The sequence below is a fragment of the Heterodontus francisci genome, chromosome 24, assembly GCF_036365525.1.
Source record: "Heterodontus francisci isolate sHetFra1 chromosome 24, sHetFra1.hap1, whole genome shotgun sequence".
Lineage (NCBI taxonomy): Eukaryota > Metazoa > Chordata > Chondrichthyes > Heterodontiformes > Heterodontidae > Heterodontus > Heterodontus francisci.
In genome coordinates, this window is record NC_090394.1 from 64,701,690 (window position 1) to 64,728,489 (window position 26,800).

General features: G+C 40.5%; 1 protein-coding gene across 5 annotated transcripts in view; it reads left to right on the plus strand.

Moving 5' to 3' along the window:
- Nucleotides 1–21,826, plus strand: part of usp7 (ubiquitin specific peptidase 7 (herpes virus-associated)) — a 107,420-nt gene extending 85,594 nt beyond the window's left edge. For 2 of the 5 annotated variants that reach the window (XM_068056410.1, XM_068056415.1), the window contains exons 22-32: nucleotides 650–803; nucleotides 2,438–2,505; nucleotides 4,549–4,657; nucleotides 5,875–5,952; nucleotides 7,720–7,820; nucleotides 8,536–8,635; nucleotides 8,741–8,860; nucleotides 9,040–9,111; nucleotides 9,354–9,444; nucleotides 9,642–9,677; nucleotides 20,348–21,826. In XM_068056410.1, the coding sequence (XP_067912511.1) occupies nucleotides 650–803; nucleotides 2,438–2,505; nucleotides 4,549–4,657; nucleotides 5,875–5,952; nucleotides 7,720–7,820; nucleotides 8,536–8,635; nucleotides 8,741–8,860; nucleotides 9,040–9,111; nucleotides 9,354–9,444; nucleotides 9,642–9,677; nucleotides 20,348–20,454 (1,036 nt within the window). In that variant the 3' untranslated portion in view covers nucleotides 20,455–21,826. The remainder of the gene's footprint in view (nucleotides 1–649; nucleotides 804–2,437; nucleotides 2,506–4,548; nucleotides 4,658–5,874; nucleotides 5,953–7,719; nucleotides 7,821–8,535; nucleotides 8,636–8,740; nucleotides 8,861–9,039; nucleotides 9,112–9,353; nucleotides 9,445–9,641; nucleotides 9,678–20,347) is intronic. The other 3 variants (XM_068056411.1, XM_068056412.1, XM_068056414.1) reach the window with 3 other exon arrangements.
- The last annotated feature ends 4,974 nt before the right edge of the window (nucleotides 21,827–26,800 follow it).

Genomic DNA, 26,800 nt, shown 5'->3' on the forward strand with positions numbered 1-26,800 from the left:
TGCTCTTAGTACCTGCAGAATTAAAACCAATAATTATAGCAATCAGCAGAGGTAGGGAAAGAGGGAACTGATCAATAAAAAGGGCTGTAGCTATCAATTTGTTTCTAATTTAACAGATCCATATGGTTGAACAATTACTATTGCCAAGTTAGATATTTTATATAGCAATCATTTCTTATCCAAATAAAGCTGTAGGAAGTGCAGAAATTAATTTTATCTTGTGATATGTATCTGGTTACATGGTTACTATTATTGATGTACTCATTTCCATATAACATTTGTGCAAAAATAGCTTTTCTTCCATTTCGCGTGGCTGGGTAGGTCTAAATAGGGATTGGAAAATCCAAATAACGTGTTAGTAATAATTCTGATGCTTAACGTTGCTGGCACTTTAGCAATGTCTGAAAACAGTGGCCGATATTTTCCACGCTCAAAGTTAATGCTGTCCAGTTAAAAGTGAATGGGATACCTTTATTGGTAAAGTTGTAAAACCTAAGACAATACTTAACCTATATTTTCACAAAGTATACATATTTTTGTGACTGCTTGGCATGTATGCTCAAACTTCTATTTGAAAAGGGTAGGATACATTTTTAAATAAAAGAAATGTTTAAACAGCTGAAGTCACTAATTCTTTCTGACTTTTCAGGGATGACCCAGAAAATGACTCGAGTGAGTTGCCAACTGCAAAAGATTATTTCCGAGATCTCTACCATCGGGTTGATGTCATCTTTTGTGATAAAACTATTCCTAATGACCCAGGCTTTGTGGTGACTCTGTCTAATAGAATGAACTATTTTCAGGTATGAGCTTTTTATGAGGGTTCAACTATAAGTGTATTAAAAAATTAGACTCAAATCATTTCAGTGACTAATTTGAGCATATTGAACGAGAACCCAAAAGTGGAGTGATGCCCATTTAGTTAGGAATTCATTTTAATCTAGAGGCAATTAAAAAAAAAAAAAAAAAAAATTGGATTGCCTATATTATATGTGGCTCATGTATGATGTAAGTTGTAGATTTTCTAAATCACTTCTTGTATTGGGCTTGGTAGGTGCAGCTTCTGCAAATAATGGAAGTCTATTGCTTCAGCAATTGTGTATCTGCTTCAAGAGATGCTGATCTTTGGTAGAGGCCATAACGGTTGTGTTAACTGACTCAAATTCAGTTTATGAAACATTAATGACAACTTGCATATATAAAGTGCCTTTAACACAGTTAAAGGTCCCAAGATATTACACTGAAGCATTATCAAGCAAAATTTTAACACCTATTGGGGCAGGTGACCAAAAACTTGGTCAAAGTGTTAGGTTTTAAAGAGCGTCTTAAAGGAGGCAAAATGGGTTTAGGGAGGAAATTCCAGAGCTTGAGGCCTAGGCAGCTGAATGCAGGGCTGCTAGTAGCGAACCAATTAAAATTGTAGCATGCACAAAAGGTCAGAATTGGAGGAGTGCAGAGATTGTGGGGATGGGTTTACAGGGCTGGTGGAGGTTGCAGAGATGGGAGCGAAGTCTGAGGGACTTGAAAATAAGGATGTGGCTTTTTAAATCGGTGTTCCAGGACTGAAGGTCAGGAGCACGGAGATGATGGGTGAATGGAACTTGGTGTAAATTGGGACATGGGCAGCAGAGTTTTCGATGTCAAGTTTATGGGTGGGGAAGGTGGGAAGCTGCCCAGGAGAGCATTGAAATCATCAAGTTTAGTAAGGAAGGTATGGCTGAGGGGTTGAGGCAAGGGCTGAGAAGAGTGATAGACGTAGAAGTAGGTGACCTTGGTGTTGGAATAGATATAGAATTGGAATCTAATTTTGAGGGTCAAATAGGATGCCAAGGCTGCATTTGGTCTCGTTCAGCCTCAGAGGGGTGGAGTTCATGGCTAGGGAATGGAGTTTGATGGTAATTCTAAACTGGTATATCTTCAGCTTCAGAATGTGATATTCCATCAGTTATTTAATATTGTATGCAATGAAGCTAAAACATTTGTACATATTCATATGGCCCAGTCAGGTGAAGTTATATAATCAAAGACTGTACAAAAAATACTCTTGCCAAGACTTGTTTTTCCAAAAGAAAATCTAACTATTAGCCTTTTTGTGCAGTTTTAGGGTTGTCTAAATATCATGCTGTTTATGGTTTCAAAATAAATCACAAGGAAACATTTAGCATAGATAATTGCATTTACTTGACCTTACATTTATTTTAAGTTATTAATAGGGCTGATGTGACTAACATTTCAAAGTTTATAAATCCTTTCATTGCTGAATGGTATAAAAATTAGTTTACGAAAAGGTTCAAAATAGAACATTTGTGTTTTCTATTTAGTGTTCCATTATGAAAGTGTCCCTACTACAGTACTGGACACTTTTGCAGTGCCCATTTTTAATGAATCCCCACATATAACAGGCAGTATGAAATGTACTGATACTTCTTTTTGGTAGGTTGCCAAGACAGTAGCACAGCGACTAAACACTGACCCAATGTTGCTCCAGTTCTTCAAGTCTCAAGGGTAAGACTACGTAACTTCGCAGTTTAAATTTCTTTCACAAAAAGACTTATCAATGGATATATTTTCCTAACTTTTGCGCATGGCAGTGAATCCTTGGTAATTTGTTTTCACATTGTTAATAGCAGTTGATAGAGTAGGGGATTAAAAAAATTCTTTGTTTGAATGTTTTCTGGTAAGCAGTGTCAATCACACGTGCCAGTTTCAAATGTAGGTCCTGTATCATCAGTCTGTTAGAGCATCAAAACGATGAACTAAGTAAAATCCAGCACGTGGCAGTAACAGATGGAAAAGCAAATACTTAATCTATTTGCAACTTTTTAGTTTCACCAGTGCTGCCAGTATGCTCATGATTCACACTTGCTGTAAGAGACCGTTTAATCAAAAGAAGAAAGACTTGCATTTATATTGTGATTTTCTCAACCACCGGACGGCTCAAAGCACTTCACAGCTAATGAAGTACTTTTGAAGTGTAGTCACTGTTATAATGCAGGAAATGCATAATGCTTAAACATTTATAAGAAACTGACAGTGGGATCACATTTCTTTCTGTTATATAAAGGTCCTTCATGTGTAAAATAAGTTTGGTTAATCGTGGTGTAGTTCCTACTGCGCACAAATCCATGATGCAGAATTGGCTGTAATTCAGCACAAATGGACATTTAAGTTTATATCTTTACCAAGATAATGTATAACGAATGCATGAAAATGGGGAAAAAAAAATAGACTGCATGGTGGGTAGTTTCCAAAAGTGATGGTCGAACACATTATTGTGACAGGGCACAGAGTAGAGGGAGCTGTATTCTGAAGTACTTTTGCTGTACTTAATCTGGAGTGCCTTATGCTAACATAGCGTCCTCATATTAAATTATAAATCTGTTACATTTTGTTAGACAACTTGTGAAATAATTTCCCAGTGAAGAAGTAATTTTTCCTTATTGTGAGGGTGGGATTAATTGTGTTACGACCGAGGTTGGAGGAATGCACGTCTTTCTTTAGTTCCACTACTCCACTGGTCGCAGCGTATATTTAAATGTTTTACCCTGTTACCAATATGGCCAATTATGTACTTTATATTAGTTTCAGAATAAAAGTCTGCCAACTAGGTTTCTTTAATAAACAACAAAATTATTTTATTATAAAACAAGACCTAATCAATAAAGATGCAAAACCTATTAACACAGATTGAAATATGAAAGTATCAACATATTCCTTTCTAAATAACCCAACACAGACACCGGTTAAAGAAAAAATAAAGAAGCTTTTTCTGCAGATATCAACTTCACAAAAATGAGAATTCTTTGGCCAAATACTTGCTGATTCTTGAAGAAAAAAGGGATAAGATATGAACTGTTCCAGGTGACTTTAGATCTGGTGTCCGAGTTACACGTAGACAGTTGTCACTAGACATAATGTGGTTGTCACTGGGATCTTTTCAGAAGCAGTTGTGTTCGAGACGTTGAGGCCTAGTCTTACTGGCTTTTCAGGGGAATTGCAACATCAATGGGTTCAGCTATCTCTCTGGATTCTCAAGGTTTCTCAGAGGTGGAGCAGCATGAGTTGGATGACCTCTCTTAGCAGGGTACATGCCAACTGCTCTCCAAAAACGAAACCAAAACTGCTGAGCCATAACTCTAGCCATGTGACTTCTCTGTGAACAACTCAATAGTTCCATAGTCCTTAAGGCTCCGACTGTTTACTTAGCTTAAGACATGTGAATTCCAGTAAGTGTTTGTTTTTAAACAAAGTCCCAAGTGTCCTTCCAGTGACGCTTTTAAAAAAAAAAGCCCAGCATCTCCTCAGGTATTTTCCAGTCTTTTAAACATAAGTCCTCAAAAATATTAATAATGGAAGCACGTTCATGACTCTCGTAAAGTGTGGTCATTTACCTCCTTCATGTGTCTAAGCACTTGATATAGTTTGAGTCATTTTTTTGTTCTTGCAATCTGTGACTTACATTTTTAAAAATATTCATTGATATTAATGTCGTGTTCTCTTATGTATAAAAAAAAAATGCCAAAAATTAAAGGATTTTATTGTTAAAAGTTACAGGGATGGGCCTGGTAATCCTCTTAGGCATAATTATGAAGGCACACTTAGAGATCTGCTGCAGTTCTTCAAGCCAAGGCAACCAAAGAAACTCTATTATCAGCAAGTAAGTGTGTTTGTACTCAACCTCTCTGCTACATGTGGAAAAGGCTTGGGATAAACTGGTATTAAATAAAGCTTAAAATTTTCAAATATGTATATTTACTTGCATCTATCCCAGAACTAACCTCTTGCTGTTTTATTCCAAATTTACCAAATGTTAAAACTTTGGCTAGCCTTGTCCATTACTTCTAATATGGTTTTTACTGAGTACTGTCAACTGTGGAACAATTTAATCTTCAAACTTGTGAAATTTATAGCAATTTTGTATTCTGTTTGTGGTTGTAAATCAATCTGGAAGTTTTTTGAATTTGATTTGATTTAGGACAGATATCAGGGATTGGTAAACACTTTTATAAGATTGAGGTGTGTTTGCAAGTGTGATGGATAATTGATCAAAATAGGCAGATATTTATTTTTAAAATAATTCAAAGTTTTGTTTTAAAAAGGAATCTTCCTTTTCTGGATCTGTCAGTCTAGAAAAATTACTGCGCTGCTGTTCAAATATTTGTAACTGACTGGCGCATTCTTAATGTGGACACATCTCTGGCTAGCCTGAAAATTACAACCAAGAAATTTATAAGAATCTATGCAATAGACCCCACTTAAATAACTCTCCATACCACCCCAAAAAAGGTGTCCTTAGTTTGTTGTGGATTTGTAACAGTAGCAATACCTCAACTTGAGATATTCGGGTTTATGTTGTCTTTTTGGAAAAAATGGGAAATGGGATTAAAACTTGAAAGGGGGAGGGGAGTTTTTAAAGCTATAAGTTTGTTTCATGCAATTTTCTTAATTTGGAAATCTTAAATAGCTGGAAAAGATGAAATAAATCAAAGTTCAGCCTAGTCTCCATTATTTATTATGGAAAATAAATGCAATGAGTGATTGACTTGTATCTTATATTAGGGACTTTAAAAGGGCTTGTTCTCAGACAGTACTGTTCAATTCAGACAGAACCACAGGAAGGGGTTGAGACGAATATCAGAGTTGCACTTAAGTTGGATAAGCATATGGGAGAGAAGGGAATAAAGAGTAATGCTAATAGATGAGGAAGGTGGGGTGGAGCATAAATGTTGACATGAACTGGTTTGGCTTAATGGTCTGTTTCTGTGCTGTATATTCTTTGTAATTAAGATTGTTTTAAAAATCAATGTGTTAGACATTTTACACTGCAAAGACAATGCAACAAAATCTTGTTTTGCATTAATAAACTTTTTTTAGCTGAAAATGAAGATCACAGACTTTGAGAACAGACGGAGTTTCAAGTGTATATGGCTCAACAGCAGTTATAGGGAAGAGGTAAATATCAATTTTTATGTTGCATTAAGATGTAATAGCTAGGCATTTTACAGTGTTGCAGAATGAATGTGCCATTTAAACAGATATGATTGTAGTAAAAAAATTCTAAATTAAAAAAAACTTGTACAGCTGAGGATAAAAACAATTTTCCCTTGTCTCAGGCACACATGTGCATACACTTGCCAGCACATGCATATAAAGGTATCCAGTAAAATTTCCACTAGAGGGAAAATAACCTGGTAGCACTTTAACAAGCTCCCTCCTATGGAGGCCCAAGTGCCCTTTCCCTCGTACGCTGCATGACTACATCTCCAGAGTGGAAATCAAAACAATTGACTATTAGCAAGGTCGATGTAAACTGGACCAAATCTCTGCAATATATTGAATTTGAATTGGATCTTGGCTGCATTTTTTTTAAATTTAAGAATATATAGTTACAATCAGGGTTCCAGCACTGACGAAGAATTATCATGGAATCTTGTTTGGTGACCCCTGCATGAAGGTATGGATGTCAGTTGGGAAGAGAACAAGTCCTAGTTGCGATGTTTGTGTCTCGATATAAAGGATGGGCTCTTGATAAAGTACTGAAGGATTTGGCACCAACACAGTAAAAAGAAGAAAATTAGTCGGGATGCGGGGGGGCAGTTGGACTGCTTCTGATTCTCATCTTGTTACTTCAAACACTGGAGTGTACACAAATCACTTGCAACGATGCAGAATTATGCCATTTTTTGACGCATCACACTTCACAAATACAGTATGAGTACAACATACTGTGGTGCACTCAACTATTATATTCATTCTACCTTTTGATCTCTACATTCCATGCATACTGCCACTAAATCATAGTGCATCAACAGTACATAAAAGTAACATCAGAGTAACAACAAAATGTATTTTCCACCACAGCAGAAGGTGGAATTTGATTTCAATTAATAAAAAAATCTGGAATTAAAAGCTAGTCTAATGATGGCCATGAAACCATTGTCGATTGTTGTAAAAACCCATCTGGTTCACTAATGTCCTTTAGGGAAGGAAATCTGCTGTCCTTAGCTGGTCTGGCCTACACGTGACTCCAGACCCACAGCAATGTGGTTGACTCTTACATGCCCTCTGAAATGGCCTAGCAAGCCACTCAGTTGTATCTAACCGCTATGAAGTCAATAAAAAAAACAGAACTGTGGGTGTACCTACCCCACATGGACTGCAGCGGTTCAAGAAGGCAGCTCACCACCACCACCTCAAGGGCAATTAGGGATGGGCAATAAATGCTGGCCTGGCCAGCGATGCCCACATCCCATGAATGAATAATAAAAAATAAAAAATTTAACTCTTCTCAATCTCTTCTAATTAGTGTTAACACTGTTGTGTGTCCCACTTAAGTTTCATCATTATATTGCCCTTGCAAACTCTTCAGGCTTATTCCCATACTATAAACACAAGTGACCAGATCAACATCTCCCAGGCTATCGACTATATGATTGTTTCCTTTTTTAATCACATTTCAATATTATAAACTCAAATTCTTGGGTTACTGCCAAAGTAGTACAGCCCCTAAATAAGAGTGCCAGTCAACTGATTAACTTTCACTTAAGTTTAGCTTTCATTGCAGTAATTAAGTGATGAATATTTGATTATTGTACTAAGAAACTAGCTCAAATCATCCTCCACTTGTTAGTAATATTTTGTTGCAAGATGCTACTTGGAGATGCAATTGTAAACAGATCATGCAACCGAATACCGACTTGAAAAATTATTTTATTGTAGGAGATAACACTATATCCAGATAAGCATGGCTGTGTGCGTGACTTGCTGGAAGAATGTAAGAAAGCTGTAGAATTGTCAGAAAAAGGATCCAGTAAACTAAGGTAAGAATCTGTGTAGTGTTCCACTGAACATACTTTGTAGTGATAATTCCACTGTTAATGCAGGCAGTGCAGATAAGTTGTGTGCACTAGATTGTTCTGGTATGTAGTCTTAGGCATCCAAATTAAACTGATTTGGACTTTTAAAGTCCATTGCGCTGTAGTTGATGTCAGCGGAAACCCACACAGTATTGTGTCAGGGTCCACCAGTGTTTTATTTTGAGCTAACAAGTGACATAACCTGGTTTTTAAAAAATGTTGGGCACTGCCTACAAATTATAGTATACACGTAATTAATTTTTCAATTTCTCATCCCAACACAGCTATTTTTTTAGGCAAATTAGGCACAAGTTGGGCGAGTAGTGGCACTTTTAGTAATGGCTAGGTACTGCTTTTAGTTAAAATATTTACCCGAGGAGTATGATTGGATACTAAGTAAGTGTCCCCTAAAAGATTTCCAAACAGTCAAAGTTTAATTACATTTTGCCTGTATTTTTAACTTACTTCAAATTGCCTCATAGTTGTTGGCATAAGTAGAAATGCATGGCATGACATTCGTGGCACAGTTGCTGAAAACAGTGCCTTAAAATTAGTAGGGAAATCTGGTCAACTGGGGGGCCAGTCATCTTGGGCTCGTGCATCTCTGAGCAATCACCTTTGGATCCTGAGACAGTCTGCATTTTTAGATTTTAAACTGTTAATGTGTGTTTGCTTTTAGGCTGCTGGAAATTGTAAGCTACAAAATAATTGGAGTCCATCAAGAAGATGAGCTGTTGGAATGTTTATCTCCAGCAACAAGCCGCACATTCAGGATAGAGGTACATTGTGCATTTGATATCCAATTATTTTGTGGTAGTCCAAAAACTTTTTTTTTAAATAAACATTTTCCAATTGGTACATGCATTTATTTGAACATTTTTCAGGAGGTCCCACTAGATCAAGTTGATCTGGACAAAGAGAATGAACTACTGATCCCAGTGGCTCATTTTCACAAAGAAGTTTTTGGCACTTTTGGGATTCCATTCTTGCTGCGGATATGCCAGGCGAGTTGCCTAATTCTGTTGTCTTTGAAGAGTATTTGCTTAGTAAGCATTTGTTTCTCTTGAGTGTCACCTAATGGCAAAGCTTTGCAGTGCAGAAATATGGCACAAGAAGGTTTGAGAAAGTTTGTTCAAAAATAGTGCTGGTTTGAAGTTAATCAGAGTTCACGTTAAAATTTTAGAGCGAACCCTTCAGGGAAGTTATGAAGCGAATTCAGGCCATGCTGGAAGTTCAGGAGAAGGAATTTGAAAAGGTAAAAGCAGCTAATCTTGGTCATCATTTTGAGAATACTTTTCTTGTATTGGACTATTTCTTTAAACAAGCTGAGAAAGCAGTAAATAGATATTGCTGTTGGTTTGTAATCGAAGTTTGTCTTAAAAACCCAGAAAATTAATATTGAATAAATAAATGGAATAACTGGTTCCTGCAGTCATCTGGTATAGAGTTCACTTCTCTTGGAATCCTGTAGCATTAAATCTTATTTCTCTTTTCAAGTTCAAGTTTGCAATTGTGATGATGGGTCGGCACCAATACATAAATGAAGATGAATATGAAATCAACCTGAAGGATTTTGAGCCACAGCCCAGTAAGTAGCAAAAAAAATTTGCAAATTGAGGCAGATGGAGTTGGTTTGAATGACTAAGTGCTAATGAATGGATTGCTGTATTTTTACAAAAATAACCTGTGGGGATATAATATATATATATATATATAAAAAAAATTCTAAACAGCAGTGAGGGTTACCTTTTTGTGGGAGTTTTATATGCGTGACTTTTTTTGCAGAAGACTGGCCAGTTCCAGATTCTCTACAGTTAACGGGTAAGCTCTTGTGAGACTGAAGATCGTTAAAATTGCATCTGTACATGTGAACATGTGACCTGAATGTTTGCATGAGGATATGTCTATTTAAATTAACAGCAAAGTCATAATATAGTACAATTTTGGGCTTGACAAGTGATCCCAAGCTAGGACACAATTAAACAGGTGGTGTCAGGATTTTAACAATGTCCTGATTTTATTCATTAATTCTGTTATTTTCACTGTTGTAAATTGCAAGTTATTTTAGAGGAACTTTTGTAATTAAAACTTCTGTGACAAATCCAATTGCAAAAGCAGTTTCACAATTTCAGGCATTGCCATTAACACCAAATGTGCCAGAATATTAGAACTTCTCACTGTAAGCATGTTTCCTTGTAAGATGTTTGATATATAAATTGATTTTGAATAGATACAGGTTACCTGTTTACTGTGCAAATCATGTAGAGCTCTTCAGTCCAGGAAGTGCATTTCCCTTTTTTGTTGTTTCTCTTTAAAGAAATTGTGGGGGGGGGATGGTGGTTAGGGAAGGGTGGATTCTGGAAGGATCACCACATAGCAGTTAAGCTGCAGGAGGGGCCATGGCCTGGCCCACTTAGGCGATGAGATTCACTGCTGTAACCACCTCAAGATACAGCTAATCTGCAAAGTGACGAGACAGTGGCCTGGGCCTTGCTGGGCATCGCCTCTAAGAACAGCGGGAGAGCCAAAGGCTAAGGGAAGTAAACCTGACAAGAAATCTGAAGTGGGATCCTATTAGGCCGTGATTGATCGCTTTAAGCAAACAACTGCTGGAACCAACTGCTCTCCTGACATATAGACTTGCGTCTTCCCTCTGATATTGGCCTACAAGAGTGTGGGGTGGGGGTTGGCGTTCAGATCTGAGGCAAGTCTGCACCTTCTAAAACCATGCCTTTGCAGCAAGACAATGGAGAGGTCACTTCATCCTGAGTCTCACCAGTCGGGAAACACACACGGGAGCTAGCAGTCTACAAATTAAGTCTGGCTCAGCTGGCATAGAGCATGGGCACCACGGATTGTCTCCGGTGGGACGCATCATCGTGTCCTATTGGTAAGTTACTGTCTGCCTCAAGCTGGGCAACCTTCAGCCAGTCAGGTACTGACCTGCCAACATCTGTCTTTCTCGCTGGGTACGGTAAGATAAGGGATTACAAGTGGACAGAGGGTGAGTACACAACCAACAAAAGAGAAATTTTCCGGCTTGGAAGCTGTAACATCAGGACTGTGTCCTGGCATGGACCATGATCCACGTTCTGCAATCAGTGTACGCAAGACACCGCTGATTGATTGTGAGCTAAGCAAGCTTGATGTCAAAGTTGCAGCTCTGCAGGAGACCAGATTCGCCAACACAAGCTTTATGTGTGAGACTATCTACACCTTTTATTAGCATGGCAAGAGCGCAGAAGACCATCATGAACATGGTGTAGGCTTTATAGTCAGCAGATTAACTCATTCAACTGAGTCACCAGTAGCAACTTCTGAACACCTGTCAACATCATCTGTGCTTATGCACCAACCTTAAATGCCAAATTCTTAGACAAAGATCAATTCTGACACATTTCTGGAGCATATTCCAAAGGGTGAAAAGTTATTCATATTGTGTTGGATTGGACAAGGATTCATGGCCACCGTGCCTTGGTCATCATGGGGTGGGCAAGATCAATGACAATGGACGACGACTTGAGCTTTGTGCCCAGAATTAACATGTGCATCGCTAACACTTTAGGGCAGACATTGTCTCAAGGTATCGTGGAGTCATCCAAAATCTGGCCATTGACACCAACTTGACCTGATCACCACCAGAAGATGCGATCTGGCCCGCATTCTCCATACCCACACCTACCACAGTCCAGATTGTGACACTGACCACTCTCTGGTCACAGCAGAATGAAAGTGCAACCCTGAAAGCTTCACAGCTGCAAACATGATGGCTCGTCACGCATCAACATCCCTGGTACAAGAAATTATGCCAAATACCAACAGTTCACATTGTCGCTTGAGCAATTCCTACCCAAAGGCTTACCAGGAAATGCCAGTGTTGATTTTGATGAAGCTTGGAAGTTGCTGAGTTCAGTTAACTATAACAGCAGCAGCAACATTTGGTAAAGGCTGAACCCACAACAAAGATTGATTTGAGACTGACTCAGCACAGATGGCATCTGTCATTGAAGCAAAAAGCAAAGGCTACCTGATGCACAACGTAAACTCAATCGCCAGAACACTGCATGACTTGAAATTAGCCCAGGCAGTTGTGCAAAAGACAAGACAACACTGCACAAATAAATACTGGATCAACCTATGCCAAGAAATCCAAACTGCCTGCAACAATGGAAATCTACGTGTTAATGATGGGATCAAGAGGGAGCTTGGTCCTACCGTTAGCAAAGTTGCCCCTCTGAAATTGACAGAAGCAAGCAGATGACCTGTTGGGTTGAACGCTACTTTTTATATTTCACTGGATGTGCTTGTCGCTGGCTAGGCCAGCGTTTATTTCCCATCCCAGATTGCCCTTAAGGTGGTGGTGAGCAGTCGTCTTGAACTGCTGCAGTCCATGTGGTGTAGGTATACCCACAGTGCTGTTACGAAGGGAGTTCCGGCAACAGTGAAGGAGCAGCGATATAATTCCAAGTCAGAATGGTGTGTGACATTTCCCAGTAGGGTGGCCACTGACTGACCTCAAGAATACCGGACAGCCCTGCCAACCCCTACGCGCGCATGCATTTGTGTACTTTTTTTATTCAAGTAAATAAATAACTATTGATTCGAAACTTTGAGATTACTTTGCATAATGTACATTTCCAGCTTGCAATGAACCCTAGAGGAGCAAAAGCAGGTTCAAAAATAGTCATGATTTTAATCAAGAACTTTGTACACAAGTGTTGAGACTGTCAAGTAACCCAATCCATTGTGGCAGCTGCTCGAGAGAAGTGACACTCTAAATCTACATTACTTATGATGCAAGTGACTTAGTGTGAGGCTTCATAAGGATGCGAATATGGATGGCCCAATAGAATCTTTGTGGGGCTGCTATGGTGCCCTTGGGCCAGGCTTTCAATGGCACAGCCGGAGCCAATAATTTGAGATGCTTCCCTAGAGGCTGTGTACTTGAAATTAAGAATACTGGATAATAAGACATCCAATTCAAATCAGGTACTGGGCAGAGAACAGACCACATGAAAAACAGAATCTCCGGTATAAAACCAGACGAATGGCCACCCTATCTACCAGTCTGCGCTTGACGCTTTCCCCAGCTTCCTATCATGGGTGAGTTAGATGCAGAACCTTCATCACTTGCGCTTGAAGAGGCCATTGGTTCCTTAGCAAGTATAAAGGCAGCTGGCAAGGATGAAATTCCAGTTGAACTGCTTAAACATGGAAAGTTCCATCTTGTGCTACACCTTCATGACCACCTGCTTCTCTGTTAGAGGGCAGGATCCATTCCACAGGACATGCATGGTGCAAAAATCATCACGTTATACCTAAAGGCGACAGGAGAATAACAACTACAACGGCATCTTATTCCTCAGCATCACTGGGGAAGGTCTTTGCTGGGGTCGTGGTTGAAAAAATTCCAACTTGCAGGCCGAGTGTATCCAGAAGCACACTGCAGTTTCTGTGCTTGGCAGATCTACAGTGGACATGATCTTCTCCATACACCAGCTGCACAAGAAGTACAGGGAACAGGACATGCCTCTGTACCTTGCTTTCGTAGATCTCTTAAAAGCCTTCACTATCAGAAGAGCAAGACTCTACAAGATTTTGGAGAAAATTGATCAGCAAAACTTATTCGGTTCATCCGTTCCTTTGACATGTGCAGTACTGTACAGTTTGACAGCTCCACTTCCAGCAGTTTGAGTGATGAATGGAGTGAAACAGAGCTGCATCCCAGCCCCCACTTTGGTATTTTCTTCTCCATGCTCCTGACCTTTTCTTCGATATCTGCAGGGAAAGTAGTTTGCTTACATACTAGGTCAGACAGCAAGCTCTACAATCTGTCCAGATTGGAAGCAAAAACACAGATACCACAGGTCGTAATCAGAGAACTCCACACTGATGCCATGAGTCTCCCACAAGGAAATTCAGCTACAAAGACTCCTAGATTATCTCTCCCGTGCCTGTTACCTGTTCTCCCGTTGTATATGCATCAAGGAAACAGTGGTTACATCTCCACCCTCGATCACATTAAACAATACTGCTGGAAGTGGTTAGCAAGTTCCGCTACCTTGGGTCTTCGGTGACAGACGATTTGACTCTGCAGAACTCAACACACGTAGGGAAAGCAGCTACCAACTTTGGCTGACTCACGAAATGTGCATGGAAAAACTAGTTGACACTCGGGACCAAGATGCTGGTTTACGAGGACTGTTATCAGCACCTTGCTGTATGGCTGTGAAGTATGGAAAGTTTATAACCATCAAAGGAAGCTCAACAATTTTCATTTTCATTGCGCATTCTCAGCATTTCATGGAATGACAATCATGAATGCAACAGTCCTCAAAGGCAAACCTCTCAAGTATGCTAGCATTCATCAAGCAGAGCTAACTTTGCTGTCTCGATCAAGTTCGCAGGGTGGAAGACCGACGCATTCCCAAGGACATTCTGTATGGAGAGGTAGCTGGAGCCAGAAGACCAGTAGGATGCTGGCAAGCGTGGCTTGAAGGCCCTGCACATTGATTAACACGGGTGGGAGACACTAGCCAACAACAGAGGGAAATGGCAACATTACCTGTGGGTTGGTATGGCCATCAGTGGCTACAGCAGCTTGACAGCAGGTGTCAACATCAAAAACAGCATCCTACAACAACACCTGATAGCCTTCTCATATGAGGCACTTGTGGCAGACCTACCTCTCAGATTGGTCTCCAGTTATCAGCAAAAATACACCATGTGAAACTATCACATCGCCAGTGGATTTACTGCACGTCCATCTCGTGACGCTGGAAGGATGCTATTTCAATATATGAAGCAAAATGTAACAGCCACCTGAGATATTAGGTCAGGTCACCAAAAGCTTGGTCAGAGGTCAGATTTCAGGAGTGTCTTAAAGAAGGAAAGTGAGGCAGAGATATATGGAGGATATTCCAGAGCTTACGGCCTAGGCAACTAAAGACAGTCACTATTAGTGAAACGATTAAAGTCGGGTGCTCGAGGCCAGAATTAGAGAAGTGCTGGTATCTCCGAAGGTTGTGGCGCTGGAAGAGATTAGAGATAGGGAGGGGCGAGGCTATGGAGGGATTTGTAAACAAGAATGAGAATTTTAAAATCAAGACATTGCATGGGAGCCAATGTAGGTCAGCGAGCACAGGAGCGATAGAGGAACGGGACTTGGTGCGAGTTAAAACACGGGCAGCAGAGTTTTGGATGATCTCAAATTTACTAAATAGAATGTGGGAGACCAGCCAGGAGTGGGTTGGAATAATCAAGTCTAGAGATAACAAAAGCATGAATAAAGGTTTGAGCAGCAAATTAATTGAGATGGGACCAAGTCAGATGATACAGGGGTGAAAATAGGCAGTCTTTCTGATGGCCCAAATGGGTTCAGAACCTCATCTTGAGGTTAGATGTGACACCAGGGTTGTGTACGGACTGGCTTAACCTGACTGTTGCCAGGGAGAGGGATGGTATTGGTAGTGAGGGAATGGAGTTTGGATCAGGGACTGAAAACAATGGCTTCAGAGACATTCCAATATTTAATTGGAGGAAAGTTTTGCTGATCTGGTACTGTCTGTCTGGTAACCAATCTGATGATTTAGCAACAGTGGAGGAATAGAGGGAGGCGATGGTGAAGTATAGCTGGGTGTTGTCGGCATATATGTGAACACTGACACTGCTTTGGGCTGATGCCGCTGAGGGGCAGCATATAGATGAGAAGCAGTGGGGTGGGGGGCATAAGATAGATCCTTGGCAGACACCAGGGGTAATGGTACAGGAGCAGGAAGAGAAGCCACTGCAATACTCTGGATACAATTAGGAAGTTCAGAATGAAACCAGGAGAGCAGTCCCACCCAGCTGGACGACAGTGGAAAGGTATCGGAGGAGGATGGTGTGCTCAAACGTGTCAGGTTGCAGGTAGGTCAAGAAGGACGAGGAGGGAAAGATTACCTTTGTCACAGTCACACAGGATGTTATTTGTGACTTTGATAAGAGCTGTTTCTGTACTGTGAAGGGGCAGAAACTTAATTTGGGGGGGGGGGGGGGGGGAGGAGAGTATTCAATCATGGAGTTCCCAGAAAGGACTTGGGAGGCAACCATATATTCAGGGACTTTGGAGAGGAAAGAGAGGTTGAAGATGGGATGGTAGTTTGCAGGGACAGTGAGGTCAAGGGTAGTTTTTTTTTTGAGGAATGCATGTTGGCAGATTTAAAGGACAGAGGATCAGCACCTGAAGAGATTGATTTTGGCTAACATGGGGACCAGGAGGGGAAGTTGGGTGTTTGTTTTTATTCGTACATGGGATGTGGCGTCGCTGACTAGACAGCATTTATTGTCCATTCCTAACTGCCCTTGAAGGTGGTTGTGAGCTGCCGCCTTGAACCTTTCCAGTCCATATGGGGTAGGTACACCCACAGTGCTTTTTGGAAAGAAGGTCCAGGATTTTGACCCAGCAACAGTGAAGGAACGGCGATAAAGTTCCAAGTCAGGATGGTGTGTGGCTTGGAGGGGAACTTGCAGGTGGCGGTGTTCCCAGGCATCTGCTGCCCTTGTCCTTTTAGGTGGAGAGGTCGCAGGTTGGAAGGTGCTGTGTAAGGAGCCTTTGTGTGTTGCTGCAGTGCATCGTGTAGATGGTACACACTGCTGCCACTGTCGGTGGAGGAGGGAATGAAGGTTTGTTGATGGGGTGCCAATCAAGCGGGCTGCTTTGTCCTGGATGGTGTCGAACTACTTGAGTGTTGGAGCTGCACTCTTCCAGGCAAGTGGAGAGAATTCCATCACGTGCCTGGCCTGTGCCTTGTAGATGGTGGACAGGCTTTGGGGAGTCAGGAGGTGTGTAACTGGCCGCAGGATTCCTAGCCTTTGACCTGCTCTTGTAGCCATGGTACTTATATGGCTACTCCAGTTAAGTTTCTGGTCAGTGGTAACCCCCAGGATGTAAGTGGGGGATTCAGTGATGGTAATACCAAGGAGAGATGGTTAGATTCTCTCTCATTGGAGATGGTCATTGATCGGCACTTGTGTGCCGTGAATGTTACTTGCCACTTATCAGCCCTGCATATTGTCCAGGTCTTGCTGCATTTCTACACGGACTGCTTCAGTATCTGAGGAGTCGCGAATGGCGCTGAACATTGTGCAGTAATCAGCAAACATCCCCATTTCTGACCTTATGATTGAAGGGAGGTCAATGATGAAGCAGCTGAAGATGGTTGGGCCTAGGACACTACCCTGAGGAACTTCTGCAGTGATGTCCTGCAGCTGAGATGATTGCCCTCCAACAACCAAAACCGTCTTGCTTTTGTACTAGGTACGACTCCAACCAACGGAGAGTTTTCTCCCTGATTCCTGTTGACTCTAGTTTTGCTAGGGCTCCTTGATGCCATACTCGGTCAAATGCTGCCTTGATGTCACGGGCAGTCACTCTCACCTCACCTCTTGAGCTCAGCTCTTTTGTCCATGTTTGAACCAAGGCTGTAATGAGGTCAGGAGCTGAGTGGCCCTGGCAGGACCCAAACTGAGTGTCGCTGAGCAGGTTATTAAGCAAGTGCAGCTTCTTAGCACTATCGCGACCACTTCTATTACTTTACTGATGATCAAGAGTAGACTGATGGGGTGGTAATTGGCCGGTTTGGACTTGTCCTGCTTTTTGTGTACAGGACATAGCTGGGCAATTTTCCACATTGCCAGGTAGATGCCAGTGTTGGAGCTGTACTGGAACAGCTTGGCTTGGGGTGCAGCAAGTTCTGGAGTACAGGTCTTCAGTACTATTGCCGGAATATTGTCAGGGCCCAAAGCCTTGGTAGTATCCAGTGCCTTTAGTCGTTTCTTGATGTCACGTGGAGTGAATCGAATTGGCTGAAGACTGGCATCTGGGATGTTGGGGACTTCAGGAGGAGGCCTAGATGGATCATCCACTCAGCACTTCTGGCTAAAGACTGTTGCAAATGCTTCAGCCTTCTCTTTTGCACTGATGTGCTGTGCTCCCCCATCATTAAGGATGGGGATATCTGTGGAGCCACCTCCATCAGTTCATTTAATTGACTACCACCATTCATGACTGGATATGGCAAGACTGCAGAGTTTAGATCTGATTCATTGATTGTGGGATCGCTTAGCTCTGTCTATAGTATACTACTTGTGCTGTTTGGTATGTAAGTTGTCTTGGATTGTAGCTTCACCAGGTTGACATCACATTTTCATGTGTGCCTGGTGCTGCTCCTGGCATGCCCTCTTTGACTCTTCATTGAACCACTCTTAATTCTGGAGGGGGATGCTTTGGGGATGATGAGAGCTAATCCACTGGCAGAATCCACAGGGTCAGCAGTGGGTGTTTTAAGCAGAAAAGCTGTGACAATTTAAAAAGTTGTATTGGATGGAGCATAGAAGTTTCTCTGCAATACTGGCTGAGATGCTCAGATACGTAAGTGCTACAGTACCACCCTTGGTGGGATAGTATAATTATAGCATGACAGGTTTGCATGAACAGTTTGCATTATAAATGTGGAAGTAGGAATTTATAGTAGATAATGCTGGCAGAGGTATGTTAGAAGTGAGATTTGAAACTAAGTGTGAAGTACTACAAATGAAGAAAAAGGGACAGCATATGTACTCCATCAATGAATGCTGAGGAGTTGACATCTATGGGACATTAATAGATGAAATGTTTTAACAAGTCCAGTCACACACAACTAATGAATCAAGTAAAAAGCTGAACGGTATGCCCAAAGTAAGGTGGCCACACTCCAAATGTAAAGTGTTCTAATCCGATCACAACTTAACTGTTGTGTTCAGTTAACCGGTCAACAAGATACAAGGAGAATTCAAGCTCTGGAGGCATTACAGAAAAGTCGCAAAACTGATCCCCATTGTCAGATGTAAAATAAAGTGGTGAAAATACTCAGCAGGTCAGGCACATCCTGAGTTAACATTTCAGGTCTGTAACCTTCAGAACTCACATTTCATTCAGCGTCCGAGGGTATTGTGAATACATGGCAAAGGGTCAGCTTAGGAGAAGGGATGGGGGAAGAAGGATCTGGAGGGGCATTGGTATCCATGAACTGCTGGCGCTTGCGTTCCTTAACACCTGAAAAGGTCACAGACCTAAAAAGTTAACTCTGCTTTCTGCACAGATGCTGCCAGACCTGTTGAGTTTTTCCAGCATTTTGTTTTATTTCAGATTTCCAGTATCTGCAGTATTTTGCTTTTATCCTAGTGTCAGTTGGTTGACTTATGAGAAAATTCAGAATAATGCATTTATTTCGCCTTGAAAGGTGACGCAGGGAGCCTCGTGAAGATGAGTATTTTTATTTTGGTCAGCCAGCTGTGCTGACCCAGAAACTCTGGCCATGTTGAGTTCTGAGAAACCTGCAAGTCTAATTGCTGTTTACCCAAAACAGAATGCACGCTTTCTCCACAGGCAAATTGCACTCCACTGAGACAAAACAGTTTTGATGCAGGTTGTCAGAGCCACAATTTGGGGAACTCCAAATGTGTGGAGGAGATATTGCTGGAGTTTAACTAGCTACTAGTTAGGGTATTAGCTTGCAGCGTGGGAAGAGTATCACCAACCATTCATAGCAACAAAGCTGCAGAAATTGCATTTTTGATAGCCACTAAATTGTACTGATGTGAAAATAAAACAGATTTTTAAAAACATAGCTGTCACAGACTCTGGGTGTTTCTCTCACCTGTGACCATGCAATTTGGGCAAAAATTTTACACTTTTTTTTTCACCACAGCGTCTTTGGGATTAAAACCAGGCTTGCTTAACGCAGCCTGGAAGCCAAAAATTGTGGACTTGGATGAGACCAATTATTTTTGATAGTTAATTGCACATCTATTTGATTTGAAATAGCTTGAAGCACTTTGCAGAAAGCTGTGTGCATTGTTATGCAAATGCTCCGTTAAATAAAAGGATTAAAGTCTTAATGGCCACTGGATGCACCCGCACCCTGCTGAGAGCTAGCTTTGGGAACGTTTGGCGTACTTGTTATTGTGTGATTTGCTTTGCTTAATTTTAAAAAGATACATTTTTGCCGTCCATTGTTGCTTGGTGAATTTCAACGTCTAAAATCTAGAAGAGAAATATACGAATGAGTTCTGAGAAATAGGTGGAATGAAACCGAAGAGTTGTGTGTGTATATATGTATATTAAAAAGCATGCTTTGTCCATAACAATGGGATCTGCATCATGGAGTTTTGCAAATTTTATTCATCTACTAGAAGTAGAAACTCTGCAAATTCAGTTGCTATGCCATCCTTTTAGTACTTTAACAGATGTGTGAAGTTGTCCGGGAGCCTTGTTTTATTTGCATGGGGCTTTATACCAATGGTTGTAAAAATTTAAAAGTTTTTCTCTGAGGCCTTAATTAGTAGTTGCTGCAGTTACTGGAGACTATGTGAGAATATTATTGCTTAAGCAGCTCTTGATGTACAACTGAACTTAAATATGTCAGTATTAATGAAGGGATATTTGTAACATTTTCTGTTTCTGTTCTCAGGTAATATGTCCCAACCAAGGCCATGGTTGGGGCTTGATCACTTCAATAAAGCTCCAAAGAGAAGTCGCTATGCATACCTGGAAAAAGCGATCAAAATTCACAACTGACACCAATGCCTGACCCGTCAGGATTGTGTGTCTTAAAAAAAATAAAAAAATAAATAAGACTCTGTGTGCACCTATTCAACAACAGTAAAAATGAACTTTGGTACACGTGCACCTTGTCAGAAGTCTTCAGCGACAGGATTTGCTGCTGATGCTAATTTTATTTTGTTGAGGCTGTTCAGTTTGGCTTCTCTATCTATTGACTGCCTATTTTCCAGATGGAAAGACGAAATGGTTTTACCTTTTCAAAGAGCAGTGCAGTTGGATGTGAATTCTTGCTTGTTTCAAGGATGAAAAGATGTTGTGGCCGGAATGTGGCAGCATAGCGAAGGAGCTAAGTAGTAAGGAAACAGCTAGTCATTTGCTAAATGGTTCCATGCCTTTAGAGTAATCCACAACAGATGGCATAGGATTCACATCTCTAGCTGGCTGCTAATTATAGGTATTGTGAAACTTCACAAACACTTGAAGCAGCCAGCATGTTCATGTTTACAGTCATTTGGATAGTTTTTCTTTATTTAGGTAGTTTGGATGAATTCAGAATTTTTGTGAATTTGTAAACACCACCAACTTTCACAGCATTAATAAATGGTGTCTGTACTACATCTTGCACGTTGTTGGCACTTAATATTAAGGAGATGCATTTTTTTCTCCCAGCTGAATGTGGTCTTTGATTTGTTTTTTAAACATGATCTGGGTTTTTGTTCATCCCATTCTCTTTGTAGAACACCTTGGCAATAATAATAAATCAGTACTCATTGTATCCTGCCTGGTGCGAGTTTGTAGATCTGGCTATGCTTGTTTTATTTTGATGCTATGGCCATTAGTACTTCCTAATGGTAACTGGCTGGAGTAGGTGGGGTTTACTGTGCTGCCTGTTGGAAATGGTTTTAAAACACAATGGTGGCTGGAAAGGGCAAAGTTGAAAAATCTGAATGTGTTCTATTTTGTCATGGTGAGATGTGAAAAATTATAACATGACAAACACAGCCTTTAGCACAGAGGGCATGCTCAATAACGTAAGTAGTAAGCTGTTGACTTTGTAAAAATTAAAAAAAAAAATACAAAAAAATTGTATATTTAATGATGAACATGTACAATTTAACACTCGAAGGAATAAATTCCCATGGAGGATTCTGCAGGTAAAGTCACTGATGTTGATATTCATTGCGTGTAGTTTTATTTCAAACTGGTTTTTTTAAGCTAATTGCAGCAGCGTGTCTAGTTGAGTGCAGTAAAATAGAATCTGCAATTCACAACTTTAATTTCTCTTCCCTCCTATCTTTTTAATTCACGTAGCAGTGTATGAAATCTTTTCCTGTATATTGCCTTTTTGCTGGAAAATGTTGTATGTTGAATAAAATTTTCTATAAAAGTTGTGTTGTGTTTATTTACTTTGTGTACCAACAAAGTAAGATTTTGTTCAGTTCGTTTTGTTTTAGTTAAGCATTTCAACCTGAAAAAACATGTTTTGATAGGTTTGCAGATTTTTCTGTAATGCTGGATATTATAAAGTAGATTTAGACCAAAATATGGACTGAGCAGCATTTTATTTCTTGGGTTATTTTGGTAATGGCATAATGTCATAGATGTTCATTAATATTGAGCAATGCTTAAACTATTTGTCTTTTTCTTAACTAGCCAAACTCAGCATTCATGGTAATTCTACTTACTGACTTAAACTGCTTATTTATAACACATGCATTTGCACAACTCTTGTATCAGTTCCTTTTTTTTTCAAGCATCCAATTTAATTTTTATGGTAGTAAAATCTGTTCCCATCCTTTGGCAACACTTTGGCTCCATGTTCAGGTTGGTACTCAATCCTCGTTAGTTGATAATTGTGGAATAGGAGTAATTGACATATTTGTGTCTTTCATCTTGTTCCCTAATTAACTCTAGGGCTATTTAGGGTCTTCTCTCATGGTGTGACTAAATGTCAAAATTGCAAAGGACATGCAGTCATCAGTGAGGTATAGTAAGCAACTTCAAAAATTGTTGGTGAGATCAGTCATATTTGGAGTTGAGAGCTAGCTTGCAAAGAAAATCCTGATCTGGAATGTATACATTTGTTGAGTGTTTTAATTGTCACCACTTGGTACTACATGCTGTATTGAAAATGCATTTGTTTTGATTTCAGCTGATATAAAATGCCAAGTGAAAAACCATTAAGGAGATGCATGATGAAATGTATGTTATAGGAAGATGATTGCTGTAAATTTGATGACAATTCTGCAGTAGAGTGGGTGGCCTTTCATGTAGGGTGGAAAAAATTTGTACAGGGTGACAAATTTCTCCCTCGCATGTATAGCATATACATACAATTAAGAATTGTCATTTTATAGGTGTAACAGGCAACTCAAAGGAGTTGTGTTTTGATGTTCAGAGACTGTCCCCAGTGTTGCATCATGTTGATTCTGTAGTATGCTCTACCTTCCATTTCACTCAGCAGGTGTATACTGTCATCTTGCAGAAAGAAAGTTTTACACCATTTTACGATCTAGTTTCAGCTACTTAAATGTTTTGAAAGGCATGAAATTTTCTGAGTTTTTCTCAAGGACTACGTCTGTGTAAACTAATTTGCCTGCCTTTGCCATTTTGGATCAAGGCCTACTTGGATCAACCTGCTTCCAACAACGCGAACCTTTCAGTGGCTTCAAAATTTGTATTTAATAACATGGGTCCTTTCTAGCAACATGTTTACAATTTTGTTGCCTCTCATCAGATGATGTGAATCATATTTTGTTAGTCTTTTCTCCCTGGTAGATAATTTTCTTGGCACTGTGCCAGGAAAGGGATCAACTGCAGTGATCTGCAAAAACATTTTCTTGAACTAAGTTTTTGTCTAGCAAGGACAGTTGTAGGCTTTTGCTCCCATTAGCTGAGTTGTCCCCAAGCATTTTTGGGGCTTTTGAAATCTTAAATGGTCACCTGAAGCAAGCATATTTAAACACCAGAATCAAAGATGGCACTGTATCAATACAGCCAGAGAGAACTCTTAAGTACTGAGGTGTTTGGGTTGATTTCCATTGCTGTGGATTCCAAATGCCTTTTCTTAGAGGAAACCTTTTCAACAAATTAACTGGACAACTCACTGTGGAAATGGGCAGACAGCTTTATATTAAGCAGTTGCTCGCCTTGCATATACAACTCATCAGCTTCAAAAATCACATCTGTCTGGTGGAGTAATTTTTACTTCATATAGTTTTAATTAGATGATGTAAGTAGTTGTGCATTGCAGATGATTGAAACTGCATCAGTTTACATTGCAACAAGTTTTTGCTTTTTTTTCCTGAAACTAACAGCTGGGAATTGAAACGTGACCACTAATGATGTCTGTCCAGAATGTTTCAGCTGTCTGTTAGCAGAGGGGAAGGATAAATGGCAGCTGATCTTTGAATACTCAGCAATTTTGGCACTCTTTCCTGCCCCCCCCCCCACCCCAAAGAAAAGTTGCATTTGAGTGCATGAAGGGAACTTTCTGGGACTTGGGAGCTCTCACCTACAGGGCAAACTAACAAAAGCTTATAATAATGTAGCAGCTTTAACTTGAAAGACCCGAGATGTTTTCCGTTAGAAATAGTGCAGTGGGCAACGGATGAGGAAAATTAGTAAAGGTAATTGAAGACTTGATAATGAAGATGTTTTTTAATTAGGTTTCAAAAGTGGAGAGGCAGGGGAGTTTAGGAAGGAAGTTATGAAGAACCTGAACTAAGGTGGTTAAAGGCTTGGCTACCAATAATGGTGTGGGTACACAAGTTTAGTCACTGCCATGCAGGAGATATGAGGCTGAAGGACTTTGCAGAAATTTATGGAGCAAGGCCATCAAAGGGTCTTAATATGACTAAAATTCAAGTAGAGGAATAGTGAGCCAGTTAGTAAGTATGGGGATGCAGGCAACCTAAATTTGGACAAGCTGGAATTTGAGCATCAGCAAGCCTAGGAAAAATGTTGCTTTTTTTTTTGTTCACTTCAGTTCCTCAGGTGGGGGTGGAAATGTGTTCTTGGTAAAAGGATAAAATGTGGGTTTGAAACCCAGCTCTGGATCAGGGATTTTTCACAGGTTAATGGAAGAGTGTTGGAATGGGGTGTGGATGGAACTGGGACAGAAGCTGTGTGTGATTGCTGAAAATCATAACTTTGGTCTTCCTAGTATTCAATTGGAGAAAGTTGTGGCACATTTAGGGTGATGTCAAGCATGCAATGTGATAATACACATAGTTAAAGGAGGTGGAAAACATGGTTATGGTGCAGTTGATCAGTCACGGAGTAATAGTGTTATAAATGTGGAAGCGGTGTGTGGAGATAGAGAAGAGGTATGATGTGTTTGAGCCAGATCTAGTGTGAGAACCATTTGCCACCGTGTGTAGTTGCATAGCTGACCTTCTGAGAGTGAGGGCATAAAGATGACAACTATCTGGAGAAACTGCAGCGCTAGGAGATGGTAGCTGGTTTGCTGGGAATGACAGCATCATAGGGAGCCAGCAAAGTCATTTAGCAGGTTGACAGTAGTAGAGGTCATGGACATTATGGCAGAGAAGGAGGTCATTTGGCTCATTGAGTCCATGCTGACTCTACAGCAATTCAAACAGTCCCATTCCCCTACTTTATCCCTGTAGCCCTGTAAGTTTATTTCCTTCAAGTGCCCATCCAATTATGGAAATCATTCACCGTCTCTGCTTGCACGCACTCTTAGGCAGTGTGTTCCAGGCTGCTATCACTTGCTGTGTAAAAAAAAAAAAATTGTTCAGTCCCGCTTCACCTCTTGCCCAAAACATCAGCTAATGGGAACAGCTTTTCTTTTGTTTACCTTTTCTAAACCAGTCACAATCACATATATCTCTATAAACCCCCACCCTCAACCTCCTTTGCTCAAAGGACATCCCCAGCTTCTGCAACCTAATCTTGTAGCCAAAATCTTCCATCACCACTCTGGCAAATCATCTCTGCACCCTCTTGAGGACTCTCACATTGTTCCTAAAGTGTAGTGAGCTGAACTGGACACAATACTCCACCTGTGGCCTAACCAGAGCTTTATACAGGTTCAGCATAACTTCCCTGCTTTTGTACTCAATATTCTCCTGTGAAGCCCAAGATTCCATATGCTTTCTCACCACTCGATGTCCTGCCACCTTCAAAGGTCAATGCACATGAACCTCCAGGTCCCTCTGTCCCTGCACATTCGTTAGAACTGTCATTGGTCTATATTGCCTCTCCCTATCTGTTCTGCTAAAATGCATCACCTTGCATGTCTCTATTAAATTTCATTGTCACTTAACTGCCCATTCTGCTGGCCTATGTCTTGCAGTCGATTGATATGAGCCACACCTCTAAATTTGGTATCAGCAAGATCCTAGCACTGAACTTTGGAGAACACCATTGTGTACCATCCCTCCATTCTGAAAAACTGCCATTTACCATGACTCACTGTTTTCTGCCCTTAAACCAATTTTTTATCTGAGCTGACACTGACCCTCCTATTTCATCAGTCTCAATATTTTTAACCAGCCTTTTATGTGGTACTTTTATCAAATGCTTTCTTAAAATTCAAATCGATGACATCCAGTGCTTTCCCTTCATCAATCTTGTGTTACTTCTTCAAAAATTCAAATTAAATTAGTCATGCATGGTCTGCCTTTCACAAATCCATGCTGGCTATCCTTAATTAACTCCAACCTCTCCCTGTTGATTTCCCCCCCACCCCCTACTATTTATAAAACGTTACCACTGATAAGTTTAAGTGACTTGGCTCGTAGTTACTTATACCATTACACCCTTTCTTGAATAAGAGTTTCATATTTGCCACACTCCAATCCTCTGGCACCTCCCCTATATCTAGGGACTGTTGGAAAATTATGGCAAGCCCTTCTGCTATCTTCACTCCCACTTCCTTTAGCAACCTGGGATGCAAGCCATCCAGACCAGGCAACTTATCCATTCTAGCCATAGCCGGCCTTTCCAGTATATCTTTCCTATCAATTTTCACCCCATCCATTACCTCTACCAACTCCCCTTCTACCAGTAATTAGTCAGCATCCTCTTAGAGTACTTTGTATCAGTGTTTACCAAGTATTCTAGCCTTGCTCTGCAATTTTAAGCATATATCGCCCTTTTTGTCCCCAATAGGGTACACCATGCCCGTTAAAATTTACATGCCAGTTGAAGAGTTTTGGGTTCCCTTTTATGTAAACTGCCATTCTACGCTCATTCTTTGTTAGTGGTGTTTTCCTCTTCACTTCCTCTCTCAACTTATTGTATTTGGCATGGTTCTCACTTGAAGAATTCACCTGACAAGCATCATTCAGCCTTGTTCAAAAAAAGAGTGTAAACACAAGCCCAGCAACTCCAG